Below are 16,907 nucleotides of genomic sequence, written 5' to 3'. Positions count from 1 at the left end.
CGCGCGGTGCATTGTGGGCTGGCGGCGGGGTCGGCCCGGCCGCGGGATGTCGGGCTGCGCGGCGCGGCGGTACGTGGCGGCGGCGCTGGGCCGGTGTCGGGCCCGCGGGCTGCCGCTCTGGGAGCAGCCCCCGGCCCGCGGCCCGCGGCTCCCCCCGCGCCCGGGGGCTGCGGCCCTGCCGCTGCTGTTGCCGCGGCGGCACCTCTCGTCGCGGTGAGGCCTGCGGGGGCGCGGTGAGGGGCGGCTGGGCCCGGGGGGGGGGGCTGGGCCGGGTGTGTGGAGGGGAGGGTTGGGGGGAGGGGAAGGGGGGTGGGGGGGCTGTCGGGGCGAGCGGGTGGTGGGGGCCGCGAGGGGTGTTGGGGAGGTGATTGGGGGATGTGTGGGGTGCGGTTGGGTCAGTGGGGGAAGGCTGGGAAGGAACTGGGGGCTGTCGGGGTGGCTGTGGTGGGGTGAGTGGGAGAGGAGGGATTGGGCTAAAGGGACGACTGGGTAGGGGGTGGGGGACATCCAGGGCGGCTGGGAATGGGGAGGCTGGCAAAGGGTTGGAGTCATGGAAACGGGGGGTCACTGGGCAGCCCAGCGTGTGGTGGGGTTCTCAGGGGGGGCGTGTGGTACCCGAGCGGGTATGAGTTGGGGGGAAGCGCCTGGGGCTTGGGGGCTGGCTCAGCCCCTGCAAACCCACCGAGCTACTTCTTTGCTCCTAGGAACCGTCCTGAGGGCAAAGTGCTGGAGCCCGTGGGGGTGTTCGAGGCACCCAAGCAGCACGGCAAATACGAGACGGGTCAGGTGAGCGGTTCTGGGGAGCAGAGCTGACCCTGGGGGTGGTTTCACAGGGATTGGGTAGCCAAGTGATTTACCCCTAAGGAGACTGCGGCGTTGTAGCAGAAGGCCAGAAGTTTCACAGTTCAGTGCTCCTTGTCTCTGCTGCGTCTGCAGTTTGTCAGTCATCTGACAGTAGCAAGTTGATAAGAATCTACAGCGTGCGTGATGCGACTGTTTCTGCAATGGCGTTTGCCCCACTGGTGTTATTGAAGGGTTTTCTTCCTCTAGGAGCAGAAGAGACAATCCCTGAATTTGAGAAGTAACAACTAAACTTGTAACTTCTGTGCTCAGTAATCAGAGATGTGTCTCTGTGTTCCTGGGTGGTCTCTCCCCTGCTGGGCTCCTTTCTGCACTTCTCCTGTTCTATTACTTGATGACTGGTTCATCCATTCACTTTTATGGGGTAGAGATGAGGTGAATTTCTTCTCTCATTCCAGACTGTTTATATTCCCTCTTTGTTTCTGGGTTCACACAGTGGTGATTCTCCCCGTATTCCCATCCCACACATTCATACCCTTTATAAATGTTTCTAATTTTACCTCAGTTAACAGATATTATTTTTTTTTTAAACACTATTAGAAAAGGGCTTTTGGCTTCATGTTTTCTTTTGTACCTTAAGTTTCTTAAAGCTTGGTGTGTATTCAAATGCAACTGTTTGTTCCTTTCAGCTATTTCTTCACAGTGTGTTTGGCTATCGAGGAATAGTCCTGTTTCCTTGGCAAGCCAGGCTTTATGATCGAGATGTGGCTTCTCCTGTCGCAGAGAAGTAAGGATTTGGTTTATATGTTGCACTGTTACATTTACGTTTTTTAGCATGTTTCCTGTTTGCGTTAAACAAGTCTTTTTAAGGAGGACAGTGGTATGGGTCTGTTTTGTGTGACTGTATGAGTATTAATTTTGTGTTAATTAGAGACAGGGTGGAAGTATGAAGGATGAGAGTGAGTGTGTGTATGAAGGAAGTAAAAAAAATAAGTAATCATGCTCCTGGCATTTTTTATCACAAAAACACCTCCTTGTGTTGCTTTTTGAGTTAGGTCCAGGTTCCTGTGTTAAAATTGCAGGCTGTGGCTTCTGTAAATTTCCAGTGAGTTGGATTTGTCAGTTGCCTCCCCAGTTTCAACCCATTAGATAGGCCAGGTTCATCCTTCTTGCAGACTGAGTCAGTTCAGTTCTCTCCCCTTTTCCATCCATTTCCCCCTGGTCTGTGTTGGAGCTGTGCTGGGAAGGGATGAGGATGAGGGTCGGGGGGCAGTGGAAGTAGCCACCCCAAACAGGAGACTGGACTGAGCAGGAAGAACTTCTCAGTCTGAGAACAGAGCTGTCGTGCCTGTGACAAACACTGTTTGTCATCTTGGCTCATCTGTTGTTGTGTGGGTGGCTGACATGAATTTGATTTGGATGGAGTTGAATGATTACAGACTGTGAAATGTATTTTTAAAAAAAATATTGTTTATGAATGTGCTTGGTCCTGGTAATAAGTTTGCTGCCATCCTGTGCTCGAGCTCAGTGCTCTGCTTTTCTCTTTAAGGAGCGAGAATGTGGCAGGCCATGGTTCCAAAGAGGTCAAGGGCAAAACGCATACTTACTATCAGGTGCTAATAGATGCCCGGGATTGTCCACATATAGTAAGTAACTAATAATCTTGGTATTGAAACTTAAATATCTTCTCCTTAATGAATGGTTCAGATGGACAGGTACTGAAAGAAGGTGGCTGTGGTGGCTAACTTGATTGTTTAGAATTTCAGAACAAATTTGTTCTTCAAGACATATTTTCCCTGAGAAAGACAATCTGAAATGTCACGTGACTGTTTTCTGGATCATGTTTCCTTCTTCCAACCTCCTTTCCTGATCCTGTTGGCGTTCCTACTCTGTTGTGTACAGTCATTATGAATGTGGGTTGCAGCATTGAAAATGCTCCTCTCTTGTTTGGGTGGAGAATTAGCCTAGAGGAATTAAAAGAAGAGATGTTCTGCAGTGAATTGGCTAAATAAAATAAACATTATGCACTTCAGAAATCACAATAGTAAACTGAAATGTGGCTGGCAACTGACCCACAATAATCCACACAGAAAGACAGAAACCTCCCTTTTTCTCAGTCCCAGAGATCGCAGACGGAAGCAGTGACGTTCCTGGCAAATCATGATGACAGCAGAGCTCTCTATGCTATACCAGGTGAGGAAAACACACCTTCAGCCTCTGTGGAGACGGGGATTTCGTGAGATGAGGTCAGAAGAGTCATCAACAGTCAACCTCTGCCAGTGAAGCAGCAATTCCTACAGGATGTTCCTGTAGGGAATCTGTCTGTAGTTCAGGGCTGGGCTAGAGACAACAGGATGACTAAAGTATGTGAAGCTGTTTTGGACAGATGGAAGTTGGGCAGACTGTGATCGGACACAGGCATGCCTGCTTTGAGCTCTCGAGACTGATCCCATGTGCATACCCTGTTGTATACGGGCTAGTCTAGTTTATTATTGGGACAGCTAGATCTCTTCCTGTCCTGTGCATTTCTTGCCCAAAGTCCTTTTGTGGCAGTGCAGTTGCTTCGCAGGCTGTGTGTGTTTATCAGAGGAATCATTCTGTGGAGAAATTGCACAGGAGAATGCTGCCAAGGGTTATTACTGGCCTGTTTCCTCCATACTTGCAGTCATGGCAGTATTATCTTTGGCTTCCTTCTTGCTAATGTGATCCATTTTTCTGCCAGGAGACTTCTGAGCTGCTCTTTGCTAGGGAAACTGAACAGTTTTGGGGTTTCTTTTTCAGGTTTAGACTATGTAAGCCATGAAGATATCCTTCCCTACAGCTCCACTGATCAAGTGCCCATCCAACATGAGCTCTTCGAGAGGTTTCTCATGTACGACCAAACAAAAGGTAATCTCTGGCTTCAGAGAGAGCTCTTCAGAGCCAGATGCCCGAGGTACTCTATAACAAGTACCCAGAACCTGTCATCTTAGTTATGGTGGAAAAATTGTGGTCTGGTTTGGGTTTTGTTACAGTAAAGCTTCCTTTAAATAGTTTTTGTAACTGTGAAAGGAGTTGCTTTGAGGGAAGAGCGCTCTGGATACAGTATGCCTCTCTGCATAAACTCTCACCTTTCCCTCCCCACAGTTCCACCTTTTGTAGCAAGGGATACGCTCTGTGCTTGGCAGGAGAAAAACCATCCCTGGCTAGAGCTTTCTGATGTGCACCGAGAAACCACGGAGAACATCCGCGTCACAGTTATCCCCTTCTATATGGGCATGAGGGTAGGTCTGTGTTGCGTGTTGCTGTGTTAGTTCTGTGATCTGCTTAACTTGCATGTTTTGCTAAGACCAGTTTACTGGCTGAAGGTGCCGCCTTCTTACTGGAGAAATGACTTTTTAATCACAGTTGTGATTTCCTTGTCATGTTGTCCAGCAGAGAGATGAACAAGAAACTGTTTGGCCATACATTTTTGGAGGACAGCTTCTGAATATTAGTGTGTGTTTGTTATTTGTAGGATGGGAAATACCCTGTACTGTTCTGCAGAACATTGCTAGTGAGATATTTAGGAAGGCTTGTGAATTGGTCCTTTATTGCCTCAGTCACAGATGGGCATGTGTGTGAGGTGGCAGTGAGGCCAGCTGCCCCGTAATGACAGATGTGCCTGTTATCCTGCCCAGGGATGAGGTGCTGTGGGTGTCTACCCCTGTTTTCCTGGCTGTAATATGGGTTAGAGGGTTTGGTTAAAGCCTTCTGGATTTAGCTGATAACTACAAGCCCTTTATAGCATAACAACTCAATGTGGACCATCCCAAATAATGAGGAGGCTCCAGTAGACTTCTGAGTGGGAGGGCTGGGAATTACCACAGCAGTTTGATTTCCAAGTCCAGATGAGCACAGCTGCTGGGGGCCCGTGCTGTGACAGGTGGATGTTTTGGTGTGGATTTGCAACTTCTGTGAAGCCCAACTGATGTTTTTCCTAACGTTGTCAGAAAAACAGGTGCCTGAAGGCAAGGAAACGGGTGTTTCTAAATCTGTAGAAAGTGCGTAATTAACATGGAGATCAACCCTCCGTAGTCGAGATCCTTGCAAATCTCCCACCTCATGATTACATGTCTAGAGCAGAGCCAGTGCCAGGCGGTAACTGATGGACTGCTTCGGAGAGCAGCTGTCTGTGCTCATGTGAGTTGTCCACGTCGATCTGGCATGAAGCGAGAGCCCCCGTGCTTGTGCTGTGCTGACAGCTGATGAGGTTTTGGCACCAAGTGTTGAAGGGCAGCTGCTAAAGTCTTTTGTTTCTCTTGACAGGAAGCCCAGAATTCCCATGTCTACTGGGTAAGTGCCTTTTGTTTCATGAAGCAGCTAAAGGGAAGGAGTTTATTTGCTGTGGCATCACTGCTGTGTGATAAGCTCTGAGGGAGAGTAGCCCTTGCCTGGCAACTGTTTCCCAGTATTGGCTATGGGTTATCAACTGTTTGCAGCTGATTCCAGTTCTTGATAACAGTCTTTCTTCTGTCTAGTGGCGCTACTGTATTCGCTTGGAGAACCTTGACAGCGAAGTGGTACAACTCCGAGAACGGCACTGGAGGATATTTAGCTTGTCTGGCACTTTGGAAACTGTCAGGGGCCGTGGCGTTGTAGGAAGGGTAGGTATTGTGTAGCTTCTCTTGGGAAGCACAGTGCTTTGCTGGAGTCCTCTCACTTGGGTTGATCCGCTGGTAAATTGCTTAGTGGCAGTAGAAATAGATGGAATAGGAAACTGGCAATGAAAAAAATCATTAGCTTTTTATCAGTTGTTAGTGTGCATTAATCAAAACTTCATACTATTAGAGAATGATCCTAAATGACTGGTAACAGGAAAACTGGAATGACGTGTGATTTTGGTGCTACTCAGTGGGTGAGTTGTTTGCTGTGCAATTGGTAGCGATGCTCAGGTGTGGCTCTCTCTGTTTTTCTTTTTGCTATATAAATTTCCTGTTGATGCCTGTCTGTGGAGAAATATTAAGATCTGTTGCTGATGCAGCGTGGTCTCTTGTCTTCTCAGGAGCCAGTTTTGTCCAAAGAACAGCCGGCATTTCAGTACAGCAGTCATGTCTCCCTGCAGGCATCCAGCGGTCACATGTGGTAAGAAGCACTTATTACTGCAGTGGTGGTTTAGATATAGGGCCCCACAGCGCTGAACTGGGACGCAGTTATTGGCTGAAAGGTGGGTGGAAGTGGACTGAATGGGACATACTTGATAGCATACATTTTTTTTGAGCTTCTCTATAGCGGTATCCCAGTTAGTGATAAGATGATCTGTTGATTCTTTGCACCAAGAGAGGTTTCAGGTTAATTTATCTTTCTTCTGTGGTCTATGCTGGATTTGAAAAGACATGAAGCAGTTCTCCATCTTCTGCTTTCCTCAGTTTCTGTCCCTTTCAGTCCTTGGTGCACGAGGATGCTTGGCTTCATGCTGGTGTTTCCCCGGGCAGCAGGGATGTGTGCACTGATATCCTCTCTTGGGAGAGGACTGGGCTTTGATTCTATCCCTGTGTGAAGCTGTGCAGTTTTGCGTCCACAAGGAATCGCCGCGTGGGGTTATTCCCAGTTGAGGCCAGATAAGGCCCTCGTTCTAACTGGTGTTCAAGTATCCTCTTCTGGTAGTGCAGGTAGGAAAGTGCTCAGCTGTGGTGTTCTTCTTCCTGTGCCACAGGGTTAAAGCCATTTCCCTTTGTTGCGCATTTCAGCTATGTTAGCACATCTAGTGTCATTTCTGTGTGGACAAGAAATGTGCAGGCACCTCTGTCTTCTATATGACAGGTCTTTCTGGCTTGCATTTTTTAAGTAAACATGTTTGGGAGTTAAGCTGCCTTGGAACTGCCTTTTTGCTGGGGAAAACAAGAGAGCGGCTCTTTGCCTATAGGATATACTCCTGTTTGCCATGTTAAGCATTTTGCATTGCCTGAATGCATGCCCTGGGGAATAAAACCAGCTTGTTTAGTAGTTTTTCCCTCTCTGCATGCATCCTGAAGAGACAAAGGTCCTGCAGCTCAGAAGCTGCTCAGCTTGACTTCTGGTGTTTGACTGTGTCCTCTCCATCATGAGAACCTGTTGGTTTATCTCCACAATCCTCTCGCCCGTGTCACGTTCTGCAGTGCAGTCGCCTGTAGTTCAAGGCAGTAAACAAATTCCTTGTTTGAACAAGGACAGGCAGATTCAGTTCTGAAATGCAAAGCAGAAGCTGTTCCAAATTACATCTGTGATGGGATTTCATATTGTCGCAGACTTCTTAACCAGTGGAGCTTCTGCCAAGAAATATGAATCTGAATTTACATGTAACCAGTTCGTAAAAATAGCTTGGATGGTTTTGTCTCCTGTGGAGTGGGAGTTAGGTAAACACTGTCGCAGATGTGTGGAGTGTGTTTATCTCCTGGAGGCTCCAACCATGACATCTTTGTTCAGGAAATGTACATTAGAGATGTGATGTAAACTGCCCAGGAGTTCTCCAATAAATGAGTCAATTTGGCAGGCAGATGTTCTTGCTGTTGAACCAAGGTACTTGCTGCTGGGCCGGCCCTGCAAATAGAGCCCCAGAGTCCCTGTGCAGGATATGGAAGAGCTCATGTCTTGCTTTCTTGCTGATGATTCGTACCTGTGTTTGTCCCTGGCCTCAGTGTGATCTCTGCCATTATTTTTGCAGGGGTACTTTTCGATTTGAGAGGCCTGATGGCTCCCACTTTGATGTCCGAATCCCACCCTTTTCTCTGGAAAGCAACAAAGACGAGAAGACCCCTCCCTCCGGCCTTCACTGGTAGAGCAGACTGAGTGCCGAGACCCACAGAGGCCTGTGTGTGTTGTAGACCTTTGCCTCCCCATTATCATTATGCTGCAGCCAAGAACACAGAGCTTTTAAACATTTTAAACCATTTTTGTTTTAACTATTGTCTAATGGGGAGGCTTTTTTTGAACTTTAATACTGGCTCTCTTGGGCTGCTTGTAAACATAAGCTGTGTTACAGTTAACCCATCCCTTCGTGGCACCTGCTGGGGTTGGAGCTGGGGGATGTAGATCTGTGCTGCTGCAGACTGGCCCCCTCGGCAGGCCTGGACCCTTTCCAATGTGTTGTGAATTCTCTGCAATGTGAGGTTTCTCTAATAAACTGGCCCTTCCAGTTGCAACCAGTCTTCCTTTATAAACCAAGGCCTAGGTTTTGCATCCAGCCTGCCCCAGCTTGTTGCTTCTCCCTTGCCCATGCAAAGTGGGGTCAGCCCAAGACTTCTTGCTGTTTCAGAGGGCAGCAGTGAGGCTGTTTTCGGGAGCAGGAATGTGAGCTCATCCTTCCTGCAATGCAGCTGCTTTTTGGGATTTAGCCAGCACGCGGCAGAGCAGCCTGTGAGCTCCGCTCCTTGTTGCACAGCCTGTCTGGGCTGTGCACTGGAGCCTGTTTTGTCAGAGAAAGGGAGTGCAGAGGTGGGAAGGTGGGTTGGCAGGCTGAGCAGGCTGCCACGGTGTCTTGTGTGTGTTAGAGCACCAGGCTGTGTGCTGTGATAGTGCAGGAGAGCTGAAGCGGGCCCTCCACCTGCAAGGGCTTGCCTTGCTGCAGGCATGTGCGTCCCAGCTGCTGGAGGGTGCTTCCCTTGCTCGTGCTGCGGCTGTAACAGTGTTTTCTTGGTAGTTTCTGCTTTGGCAGGAAAAGCTTGTTTTAACCTGCAGTGCTGTCAGCGACAATGAGGTAGCACTTGGTTTTCTGCTCCTACTTGCTCAGCTCGGTGGGTTGTGATTTTTTTTTTTTTTTTTTTTTTTGGTAGTCTGTGTGGTAGGCCCTGCAGAGCTGTGCAGGTCAGTGAAATACCTGTAAGCTTACGAGGTGTGGATTTGGGGGAATTTTACTTTTACAGGAAGGGCCCAGTCTGCAGTGTAAATCGGGTATTAACTCTTTTTACAAGCCAGAGCAACTCTTGGCAGCTCTGAGGGTTGCAGAGATCTGCAGAGACATCAGCCTGTGTGGTGGGACCCTTCGGGTTGTCTCTGGGTTTCCAGGTTTCTGGGAGACTTGTGGAGCCTGAGGTAGCTGGCTTTGTGATAGGAACCTTGGGCAGAATGTTTCCAGCCTTGCTCCTTTCCCTGATCTTCCTTAAATGACAAGGTATAACTAACTCATAGGACTGTTGTTTTTCTATATTGAGACATATGCTAGTTACTTACTCTTTCCCCAAGTCCTCTCTGAACAGCCTCTTCGTGTCTGGCTCCGCAAGGCGGTGCTGTGGCCGTGCTATGGGTCGTCTTGGCTGATGGACAAACAGACTTTGGAAATGCTGGCAGAAGAGACTTGTGTGCTGTCCTGCAGCCGGCAGATACTTGTATAGAGAAACTTAATTACTACTGCTTAAACAGTGCTTATCTGTCATGGGTCTCTTAATTTTATGTCTTCCTTTGTGTCAAGTAGGACATGCTATCTACATTGCTTTTGGAGTTTGAAAGGTTTCAATAGCCAGCCTGCTTTTAGGGGTAGAAAAGGATCTGTAGGGAACAGCCCACAGCTGACAACCCCATGTTGCTGCTGTCATGCAGATTTCTTTGCAGGGTGAGAAGTGGGGGGCTGATGCCCCGAGTTCAGAGGAAGCAGTGGACCTGTAGGAACCTGCTTTTTTCCTCCTATGCAGTTGCTCGGAGTACCAGCTGCCCTGTGTCTCCCTTGGGTTATTGACTTCAGCTTTACTGGCAGTTACAACACCGCTGTAAATGTTTAACCCTATTGCTCACCGGCCCGTGCTTCTGGGGCGCTGTGGACCTAAAGCTTCCAGTAACAAGCAGAGAGCAGTTGTATTCCTAAGTGGTGGCGTGGTCCTGGGGCAGGGGCTCTGCCAGCGCCAGGAGGAGCAGCTTTGGCAGCTGTGGCGTGTTTGGTGCGAAGGGGCAGGGTAGGGCAGAGGCCTGGGGCCCAGGAACAGCCGTTCTTGGCTGGGTAATGACTGGCAAGAACCGAGGTGACCAGCGCTGCCGGGAACGAGCGGGGCTGGGCCGAGGCGCAGGAATGTTTCCGCTCCATCGGTCTGCGTGGAGGCGGCGGGGCCGGGCCTGCCCTGGGGCCGGGGCGCGGTGCCGCGGGGCCCGGCGCTCGGGGAGGGCCCCTCCTCAACCGCTTCTCTCCCCAAGACTGTTTCCAGGGCCGGGGTGAGCCCCCTCCCCGCGGGCGGGCAGCTTTCCTCTCCTGTAAATACCTGTACAAAAACCTAATCAATAAAGCGCAGAAGGAACGGCTCTCGCTTCTGCCTCTCATTCCCCCAGCGGCGCTCGGGCACCCCCCACCTCCCCACAGCGGCCGCGGGGCCCGGCCGCGCCCCTGCCCTCACGCCGCCATCTTAGTTTGTGTGCTCCCGGCGTGCCCTGCGGGGCGCCGGAAGTGACGCAGCGGAAGTGCTGCGGAGGAGGCCAGGCGGCAGCATGGTGGCGGCAGGCGCGCACCGGCCCGGGCCGCTGAAGCAGCAGAACAAGGCGCACAAGGGCGGGAAGCACAGCGGGTCGTCGCAGCGCCGCGCTGGAGGTGAGGCGGGGCGGGCCTGGCCGCCTTCCCCGCCGCGATGCCCGCCGGCTCTGCGCGCCGCCCCCCCCGCCTGACCCTTCTCTCCCCGCAGGCCGCGTCCCCGTCAAGGCCCAGCCCCGCCGGCGGCTCCGCGCCCTCAGCAGGGTGGATCGACGGCACCAGGCGCTGCAGCTCCGCCGGCAGCGCAAGGAGGCGGTGAGGGCCGCGGCGGGAGCGGGAAACGGGGCGAGGCGGCTCTTGGCGAGGGGGCAGCGGGAATGGGGCCGGGGCGGGTGGCGAGGGGGGTGCGAGCCTGCGGGCACCGACCCGGTTTGGGTTTTTGCGGGGGAATGGGGAGCTGGGCCGGGGGGGAGGGACGGGTGCCAGGGTCCGTTCCGTTCGGCGCAAGCAGAGCATTGCTGCACCGAGCGGGTGCGGGTGGAGCTGCAGGTGGATCCGGCCTTGATCTCGGGGCCGGGACAGGAGCTGGACTGGGGTTGGGGTTCATGCTCTGCAGCTCTGCCCACAGGTGCTGTTGGAGAAGCGGAGCCTGGGCAGCAGGGACGGGCCTCCACACCTTGTGGTTCTGGTGCCGCTGCACAGCAGGGCTGCAGCCCATGACACCCTCAGCTTGTTGCGGAGCCAGGACTCTGCTGTCGTCTGCGTGGATGATGGGAGAGCTGGTGGCTTTGCGCTTCTCTGCCCCCGACTCAAGCAGCGCTGGCGCTTTGTGACAGCACAGGCAGGTGAGGAAATGCTATTGTTGGTGTGATTCTTGGCTCCGTACCCTGGTAGCCTTAGTAATGGAGGTGTTTTGCGTGCAGGGGACCTTCATGCTGTCTTAGATCTAGCAAAGGTTGCTGACTCCCTCCTGTTCATCCTGGATCCTGCAGATGGCTGGGACAGCGTGGGGGAGCACTGCCTGTCCTGCCTCTTTGCACAAGGGCTTCCTAGTTATGGTGAGCGAGTGAGAAACTTTAAGGGTTTCTGGTGGGGTATAGGTCGAGGGGGTGCCTCATGGGAATTTATTGTGCAGTAAAAAATTCCATATATTAATAGGTGATCGCAGGTCTTTGACCGCTCTGTTTTTGAGCGTAGCATGGTCGGGTGAATGCCATTGTTACGCTGTCTTGTTGTGTTACTGCTGTGGTGGGGGAGTGCTGGAGCTAGAAGGGATGTTCTAGGTTTAGGCCTCTGGGTGTGTGGTGGTGTCACTATTGTCATGGTTATGTAGGTGTGCAGAGCAAAGGGATTCAAAGGCTTTCTTTGCTAAATTCGGTTCCTGGGCCCATATCTCCGTGGTCTCATCTAGTCTCAAAATCTTGTCTCTAAAGACAGGTTTTCTGTCTCAAGGGTTCTTCTGACTATGTGAAACTACCTTTGCACCTTGTGGTGTGAATCTGTTATTTGGGTGCTGATATCCGAGTGTTTTGTCAGTGCTTGGTAAAAGGGGTACAGAAAGGTTTACAATCTGATCCTGAACTCTGTTCTATGCACTGTTTGGCAGCTCTTGCTGTCCCAGGGGGCACTGACTTGCCATCTAAGAAGCGGATAGATGCCAAGAAGAAACTTGCCAAAGCCATTGAGAAGCGCTTTCCTGAGGTCAAACTCTTCCCCCTGAACACAGAGCAGGAGTCCTTGCTGCTGCTGAGGCACCTCGCCACCCAGAAGCAGCGGCATCTCGCTTTTCGGGACAGGCGGGCTCACTTGCTCGCATACACTGCCGAGTTTGTGCCTGGTCAGGAGAGCGACCTGGTTGGGACCTTGAAGGTGTCTGGCTTTGTCCGGGGACAGACCCTTGATGTGAACAGCCTGCTGCATATTGTGGGGCATGGAGACTTCCAGATGAGCCAGGTGGATGCTCCCCCTGACCCCCTCTCTTTGAACCCCCGAGTGGTTAAAGGACAGAAGAGGAGTCAGGACATGGAGGTACAGGTGTGTGGGAGGTCAGGGCTTTGCTGTCTTTTTAGAACATAATGTTTCTAAACTTTCATCAGGAAAATACAACTGGGTGTATGTGGTTAGGGGGAGGGGAAAGGGAGTTGTATCAGAGCCAGTAGGCCTGTGTTCTGCCACTGAGCTGAGGTTCCTTGCCCACAGCACTTAATTAATGTTATGTTATGACATAATGAACAAGATACTGAAGGGAGTTTCGCTTCAGACTGGTTGCTAGCTTGAGTTAGGTGTGTTCACAGCTGGGGGCTCTGCTCTTGCCCTTCAGGACGACTCTGTAAATGGTACTGATGAGATGGAGGAAGACATTAAGGTCCTGATGAAGGCAGATCCAAATAAGCAGGAGTCTTTGCAGTCAGAAGTGGTTCCTGATCCTATGGAAGGCGAGCAGACGTGGCCTACTGAAGAAGAACTGCAAGAAGCAGAGGGTGAGTAGCAGCAATACTTCTGTATTTTTTCCTTGTCCCTGTTATGAGTGTTGTTAGAAATCCTCTGTCACTGGGATGGCTGAGGATGGCTGTGAATAAACATGCTAGTTGGGCTTCCCTGCCTAGCCCCATCACCTGACTGGCAGGCTATGTGGTTTGCCTGGCAGGTAGCAGGGTTACATTTTAGCTGCCTTTTCTGGGCCCTGGCAAATTCTGTGCTGGGCAACAGTGATTCTAGTCTAGAGCTGATCTTGGCTGTCCTGGTTGTAAATGTTGCTGAGGGGAAGGAGAATTGTTCCTGTATTAACCATTGGTGGGAATCTTACAGCTTCTCTGAAGGCTAACAGGAGGGTGGTGAAGGTCCCCAAAGGCACATCCAAGTACCAGGCTGCCTGGATTGTGGATGATGGAGAAGAAGGCAGTGAGAAAGATGATGATGAAGATGATGACATCGACGACGATATGATGGAGGCGGCAGTTTCCCAGGTACCTCCAAGAGCTGATGCTGCAGGCAGTCTCCAGGCTGTTATTGCATATTCTAAGACAATCCTGTCCTGGCTTGCTCCATGCAAGGGCACAACACAGAGCCAGGACTTGCCTGGATTTCCTTTGCTAAATCTCCCCCTTGTATCATGTTGCCTTTTTTTGCCTGTTAGATACCAAAGTGAGGGGCTGTGGTGGTATAGCTTGGGTCATGATTCACACACTGCAAGTATAGCAGGGTTTGCAGTGCTGTGTGGACATCTGCATGTGCTCACGGGCTCTGTGCTGCCCTGTGTGTCAGGAGGGGGAAAGCAGTGAGGAGGAAGAGGAACCTGCAGAGGAGGAGTGTGAGACTATGACCATTTCCGAGTGCTTGCGGGACGACCAGTATGATGAGAAGGTGGAGGAAGATGAACAGATGCTGGAGAGATACAAACAGGAGAGAATGGATGAAATGTTTCCAGATGAGGTGGACACGCCACGTGACGTACCTGCCAGAGTCCGGTGAGAAACAGGGTGCTTTGTTGGGAGAGGAGCTGGAGGGTTCCTGTCTGTCTAGTGTGGTGAGATAGGGCAGGAAGCCTGTGATGTCTTAGCCGTGGTGTCTGAACCTGGCTGAAGGATTCTTCTGAAGACTCACTCCTAGGCTCTGAGGCTTCCTGGGAAGGCACTCGCTGGGGGGCAGTGGGTGGGCCTGGGCAGCTCCCTGCAGCAGGGAGAGCTGCATCCTGACCTGGAAGAGGGTGGAAAAGGGCAGAGCCCTGATGCGAGGGCAGGTTGCCTGGGGACTTGGCTGCTGTTTCTAGCTCTCTCAGCACTAGTATCTTTTCTGAGCACTAACGTTTGCTTTGCTCCCTTTGCCCTCTCTGAAGGTGTGAGTCCCTGCGGACCACAGAAGGTGCTGCCTGCGCACCCCAAGTGACGTAGTTTGTCTTTCCTGTTATCTATTCTCCTAGGTTCCAGAAGTACAGAGGGTTGAAGAGCTTCCGGACTTCTCCGTGGGACCCCAAAGAGAATCTCCCAAGGGATTATGCCAGGATTTTCCAGTTCCAAGACTTCTCCCGAACCAGAAAGCACCTCTTCCGGCAAATAGAGAAGGGGGAGACTGAAGGAGCCTCGGTAACTCCCTTTTGCTGGTCTCTTCCCCTACTGTGTTTCCTTGCTCCTAATAGGAAAGACAAGTTAGGTGGCTGGGTGGACCTTTCAGCCAGCTGGTTCTTAGCGTGAAGCCATGAGTTCAGATGATACTGCTCTCCTGGACTCCCTCTCTAACCCAGGCCCATGTTACTTCTGACACTTTTTTGTTGAGAGAAGTATTTACAACCGATCCTCTTTTGGCAGGTTGGCTGGTACGTTACACTTCATGTCTGCAACGTCCCTGTCTCAGTGATGGAGAGCTTCAAAGAAGGAAAGCCCTTAGTCCTGTTTTCACTGCTTCCCCATGAACAAAAGGTGAGTAAGTATGGCCCTGCTGATATCTTGTAGGTGTACAGCTCCTTGTCTGATTCTCTCAGGCTGCATGAGTTGGAGAGGCTCCAGCTGCAGAGGGTTTGGCCTGAAATCTCCTCTCACTGCTCACATTTCAACGTAGGACCTTCCCTTTGGTCAGTGCAGGCTGAAGCTGTCACGGGTGTTTAGGCTAGTGTCTGAGCCTGGCCGAGGTGTCTGCATTGGTGACCAGCAGTTAGGCATTCATCTCTGTTGCAGCATCCCGTTTGCTTTCTGCTCTGTCTGCCACCACTTGCCAGCCCTGCTGGCAGCCCCTCACAGCGCTGCCTCTCTTGCAGATGTCCGTGTTGAATTTCCTGGTGCATCGGCATCCAAGCAACAGTGAGCCAGTGAGGGCAAAAGAGGAGCTGATCTTTCACTGTGGATTCAGACGCTTCCGAGCATCCCCCCTGTTCTCCCAGCACACCTCAGGTTTGTGAGGGACCAGTGGGGTGGCCATGGCTATGCCAAGAGGTGGGGCTGCGGTTTCTAGGGCAGGAAGCCTGTGATGTCTTAGCCGTGGTGTCTGAACCTGGCTGAAGGACTCTTCTGAAGACTCACTCCTAGGCTCTGAGGCTTCCACTGGAGGCACTAAACAGTGGGGAGTGGCTGGCTTGGGGAAGGTGGCTCACTGGTTTGGGCAAGGCCATGGCAGGCTCCACGCAGCGAGCTGGTAGCTCAGAGGGTCACTTTTATTCCCCAATACTCCATGCCAGCAGAAGAGGGGTGTTTATCACCTGTTTTGCTAAAGCACAGAGCCTGTTTGCCAGGGAAGAATGGGCTCAGTGGGGTTTCTTAGAGCTCAGGACTGCTGCTGGCTTGAACTTGACCCATTGCTGTTCTGTCCTAGCTGATAAGCACAAGCTGGAGCGTTTCCTGCGTCCAGATGCTGCTGTGGTGGTGACTGTTTACGCTCCCATCACTTTCCCTCCTGCCTCAGTGCTTCTTTTTAAACAGAGAAGTAATGGTAAGTTGGTAAGTGCTGAGGAGGCGGTGTCTGGGAAACAAACATTTGCAGGCTATTCCCACACCCCACTTTGAAATGCACCTCTCCGGAAAGTATGACTTGAAAAAGCAGCCCCCTTCACACTGTTGGAGAAGATTAACACGTTTCCTTCCCCATTATGACCTGCACCTTTGTCCATGCTGGGGGGTTGCTCTGGACCTGGAACTGTTTGTGGAAGGGGGTTGTGGTGGGGGAGCCGGTGATGGAGGCACCTTCTGTGGCGCTGCCCTCTGATGCATTAGTGACTCTCCTTGCAGGAATGCATGACCTCATCGCCACTGGTTCTCTGCTTTCCATGGACCCGGACAGAATTGTCATCAAGCGGCTGGTGCTCAGTGGCCATCCTTTCAAGATCTTTGCCAAGACGGCTGTCGTGCGATACATGTTCTTTAACAGAGGTATGGCTTGTCTCTGTGTGGTGGGAAGAGGGGATGTGGAAGCAGACCTCCTGCCCCTGCGGTGGTGGTTGTGTTGGTGCAGCAAAGCTGGTTTCTTACCTGCCTTTTATCTTTTATGTCCAGATGATGTAATGTGGTTTAAGCCAGTGGAGCTGAGGACAAAGTGGGGTCGTAGAGGACACATCAAGGAGCCATTAGGTAGGTTTGATTCAATATTTATTTCTGATGCTGCGCAGGATGTGGGCCTCCTGGGCAGGAGAGACGGCTCGTGGCCTTTTCTGCTTTCTGCCTAGGGACCCATGGTCACATGAAGTGCCACTTTGATGGACAGCTAAAGTCCCAGGACACAGTGTTGCTGAACCTCTACAAGCGTGTTTTTCCTAAATGGACTTATGACCCCCATGTTCCAGACCCTGTGCCATGGGTGAGGAGCGAGAATGTGCTGCCAGTGCAGGAGGTAGAAATGGAATGAGTCTCCAGCATGTTTGGACTTTGTGCCTTAGCTCCCTGGATGCTATTCTCAGCCTGTGCGCAGTGAGGACAGCACTGATGTCTTGTTACTGCTCGGGTCTGTACAGGGGTGGCTGTCTCACCAGCTGCTGCTCAGGTACGAGCTACAGCTATTTATTTTAATGGAAAATGTTTTCAAAAACATCCAAGTGCCTCTGTCTTCGTGGTAGCTGGTTGTGGAGGCCAAAGGGAGAGGCTGCGTGCACACCTTGTGTGGGAGCCCCTTGGCTCGCTGGCGCTGTTTTCTTTCCCTCACGCCCTGCCCCAGTGGTGCGTGTGGGGATTTTGCTGCATCAAAGGCAGGAGTTTGCTGGGATTATTGTGATGCTGAGAAAGAAAGGTGAAGTAGCAGCTGG

The 16,907-nt window shown here is 51.6% G+C and overlaps 2 protein-coding genes and 2 non-coding genes across 5 annotated transcripts; all 4 read left to right on the top strand.

Annotated features, from left to right (window-relative positions):
• Positions 1-8: 8 nt before the first annotated feature.
• Positions 9-7,940, top strand: POLDIP2 (DNA polymerase delta interacting protein 2). Its single transcript, XM_055796778.1, has 11 exons — positions 9-213; positions 705-786; positions 1,491-1,588; positions 2,351-2,447; positions 2,919-2,994; positions 3,583-3,690; positions 3,928-4,064; positions 5,089-5,115; positions 5,301-5,426; positions 5,825-5,904; positions 7,463-7,940. The coding sequence occupies exons 1-11, from the start codon at positions 47-49 to the stop codon at positions 7,575-7,577; spliced, it is 1,113 nt and encodes a 370-aa protein (XP_055652753.1). The 5' UTR covers positions 9-46; the 3' UTR covers positions 7,578-7,940.
• A 2,215-nt stretch (positions 7,941-10,155) lies between these two features.
• On the top strand, positions 10,156-16,695 carry TSR1 (TSR1 ribosome maturation factor). Of its 2 annotated transcripts, none has more exons than XM_055796775.1 (15): positions 10,156-10,306; positions 10,398-10,501; positions 10,815-11,031; positions 11,110-11,244; positions 11,793-12,214; positions 12,507-12,666; positions 12,995-13,152; positions 13,451-13,653; positions 14,106-14,268; positions 14,491-14,601; positions 14,937-15,069; positions 15,488-15,604; positions 15,901-16,041; positions 16,165-16,239; positions 16,335-16,695. In XM_055796775.1, exons 1-15 carry the CDS (start codon positions 10,207-10,209, stop codon positions 16,511-16,513), a joined length of 2,418 nt encoding a protein of 805 aa, XP_055652750.1. In that variant the 5' UTR covers positions 10,156-10,206; the 3' UTR covers positions 16,514-16,695. The 2 variants fall into 2 exon arrangements, with proteins under 2 accessions (XP_055652750.1, XP_055652749.1); XM_055796774.1 differs by having other exon boundaries at positions 10,157-10,306; positions 11,793-12,220.
• On the top strand, positions 13,723-13,815 carry LOC114012994 (small nucleolar RNA SNORD91 family). Its single transcript, XR_003555814.1, has one exon. It is a non-coding gene; the product is annotated as a small nucleolar RNA SNORD91 family (small nucleolar RNA).
• On the top strand, positions 15,132-15,224 carry LOC114012995 (small nucleolar RNA SNORD91 family). Its single transcript, XR_003555815.1, has one exon. It is a non-coding gene; the product is annotated as a small nucleolar RNA SNORD91 family (small nucleolar RNA).
• Positions 16,696-16,907: the final 212 nt, after the last annotated feature.

This window comes from Falco peregrinus, chromosome 2 (assembly GCF_023634155.1).
Source record: "Falco peregrinus isolate bFalPer1 chromosome 2, bFalPer1.pri, whole genome shotgun sequence".
Taxonomy (NCBI): domain Eukaryota; kingdom Metazoa; phylum Chordata; class Aves; order Falconiformes; family Falconidae; genus Falco; species Falco peregrinus.
The sequence above is the reverse complement of the archived record's forward strand: the minus strand, read 5'-3'. Positions and strand labels throughout refer to the sequence as shown.

What these genes read in the sequence shown, in the direction of transcription:
- POLDIP2 (XM_055796778.1), top strand. Translation starts at nt 47, where the DNA reads ATGTCGGGCTGCGCGGCGCGGCGGTACGTGGCGGCGGCGCTGGGCCGG. An exon ending in CCCGGGATTGTCCACATATA is followed by an intron (nt 2,448 to 2,918) that starts GTAAGTAACTAA and finishes CCTTTTTCTCAG; the next exon opens with TCCCAGAGATCGCAGACGGA. An exon ending in CATGTACGACCAAACAAAAG is followed by an intron (nt 3,691 to 3,927) that starts GTAATCTCTGGC and finishes CCCTCCCCACAG; the next exon opens with TTCCACCTTTTGTAGCAAGG.
- TSR1 (XM_055796774.1), top strand. Translation starts at nt 10,207, where the DNA reads ATGGTGGCGGCAGGCGCGCACCGGCCCGGGCCGCTGAAGCAGCAGAAC. An exon ending in GTCGCAGCGCCGCGCTGGAG is followed by an intron (nt 10,307 to 10,397) that starts GTGAGGCGGGGC and finishes CTCTCCCCGCAG; the next exon opens with GCCGCGTCCCCGTCAAGGCC. An exon ending in GACGTACCTGCCAGAGTCCG is followed by an intron (nt 13,654 to 14,105) that starts GTGAGAAACAGG and finishes CTATTCTCCTAG; the next exon opens with GTTCCAGAAGTACAGAGGGT.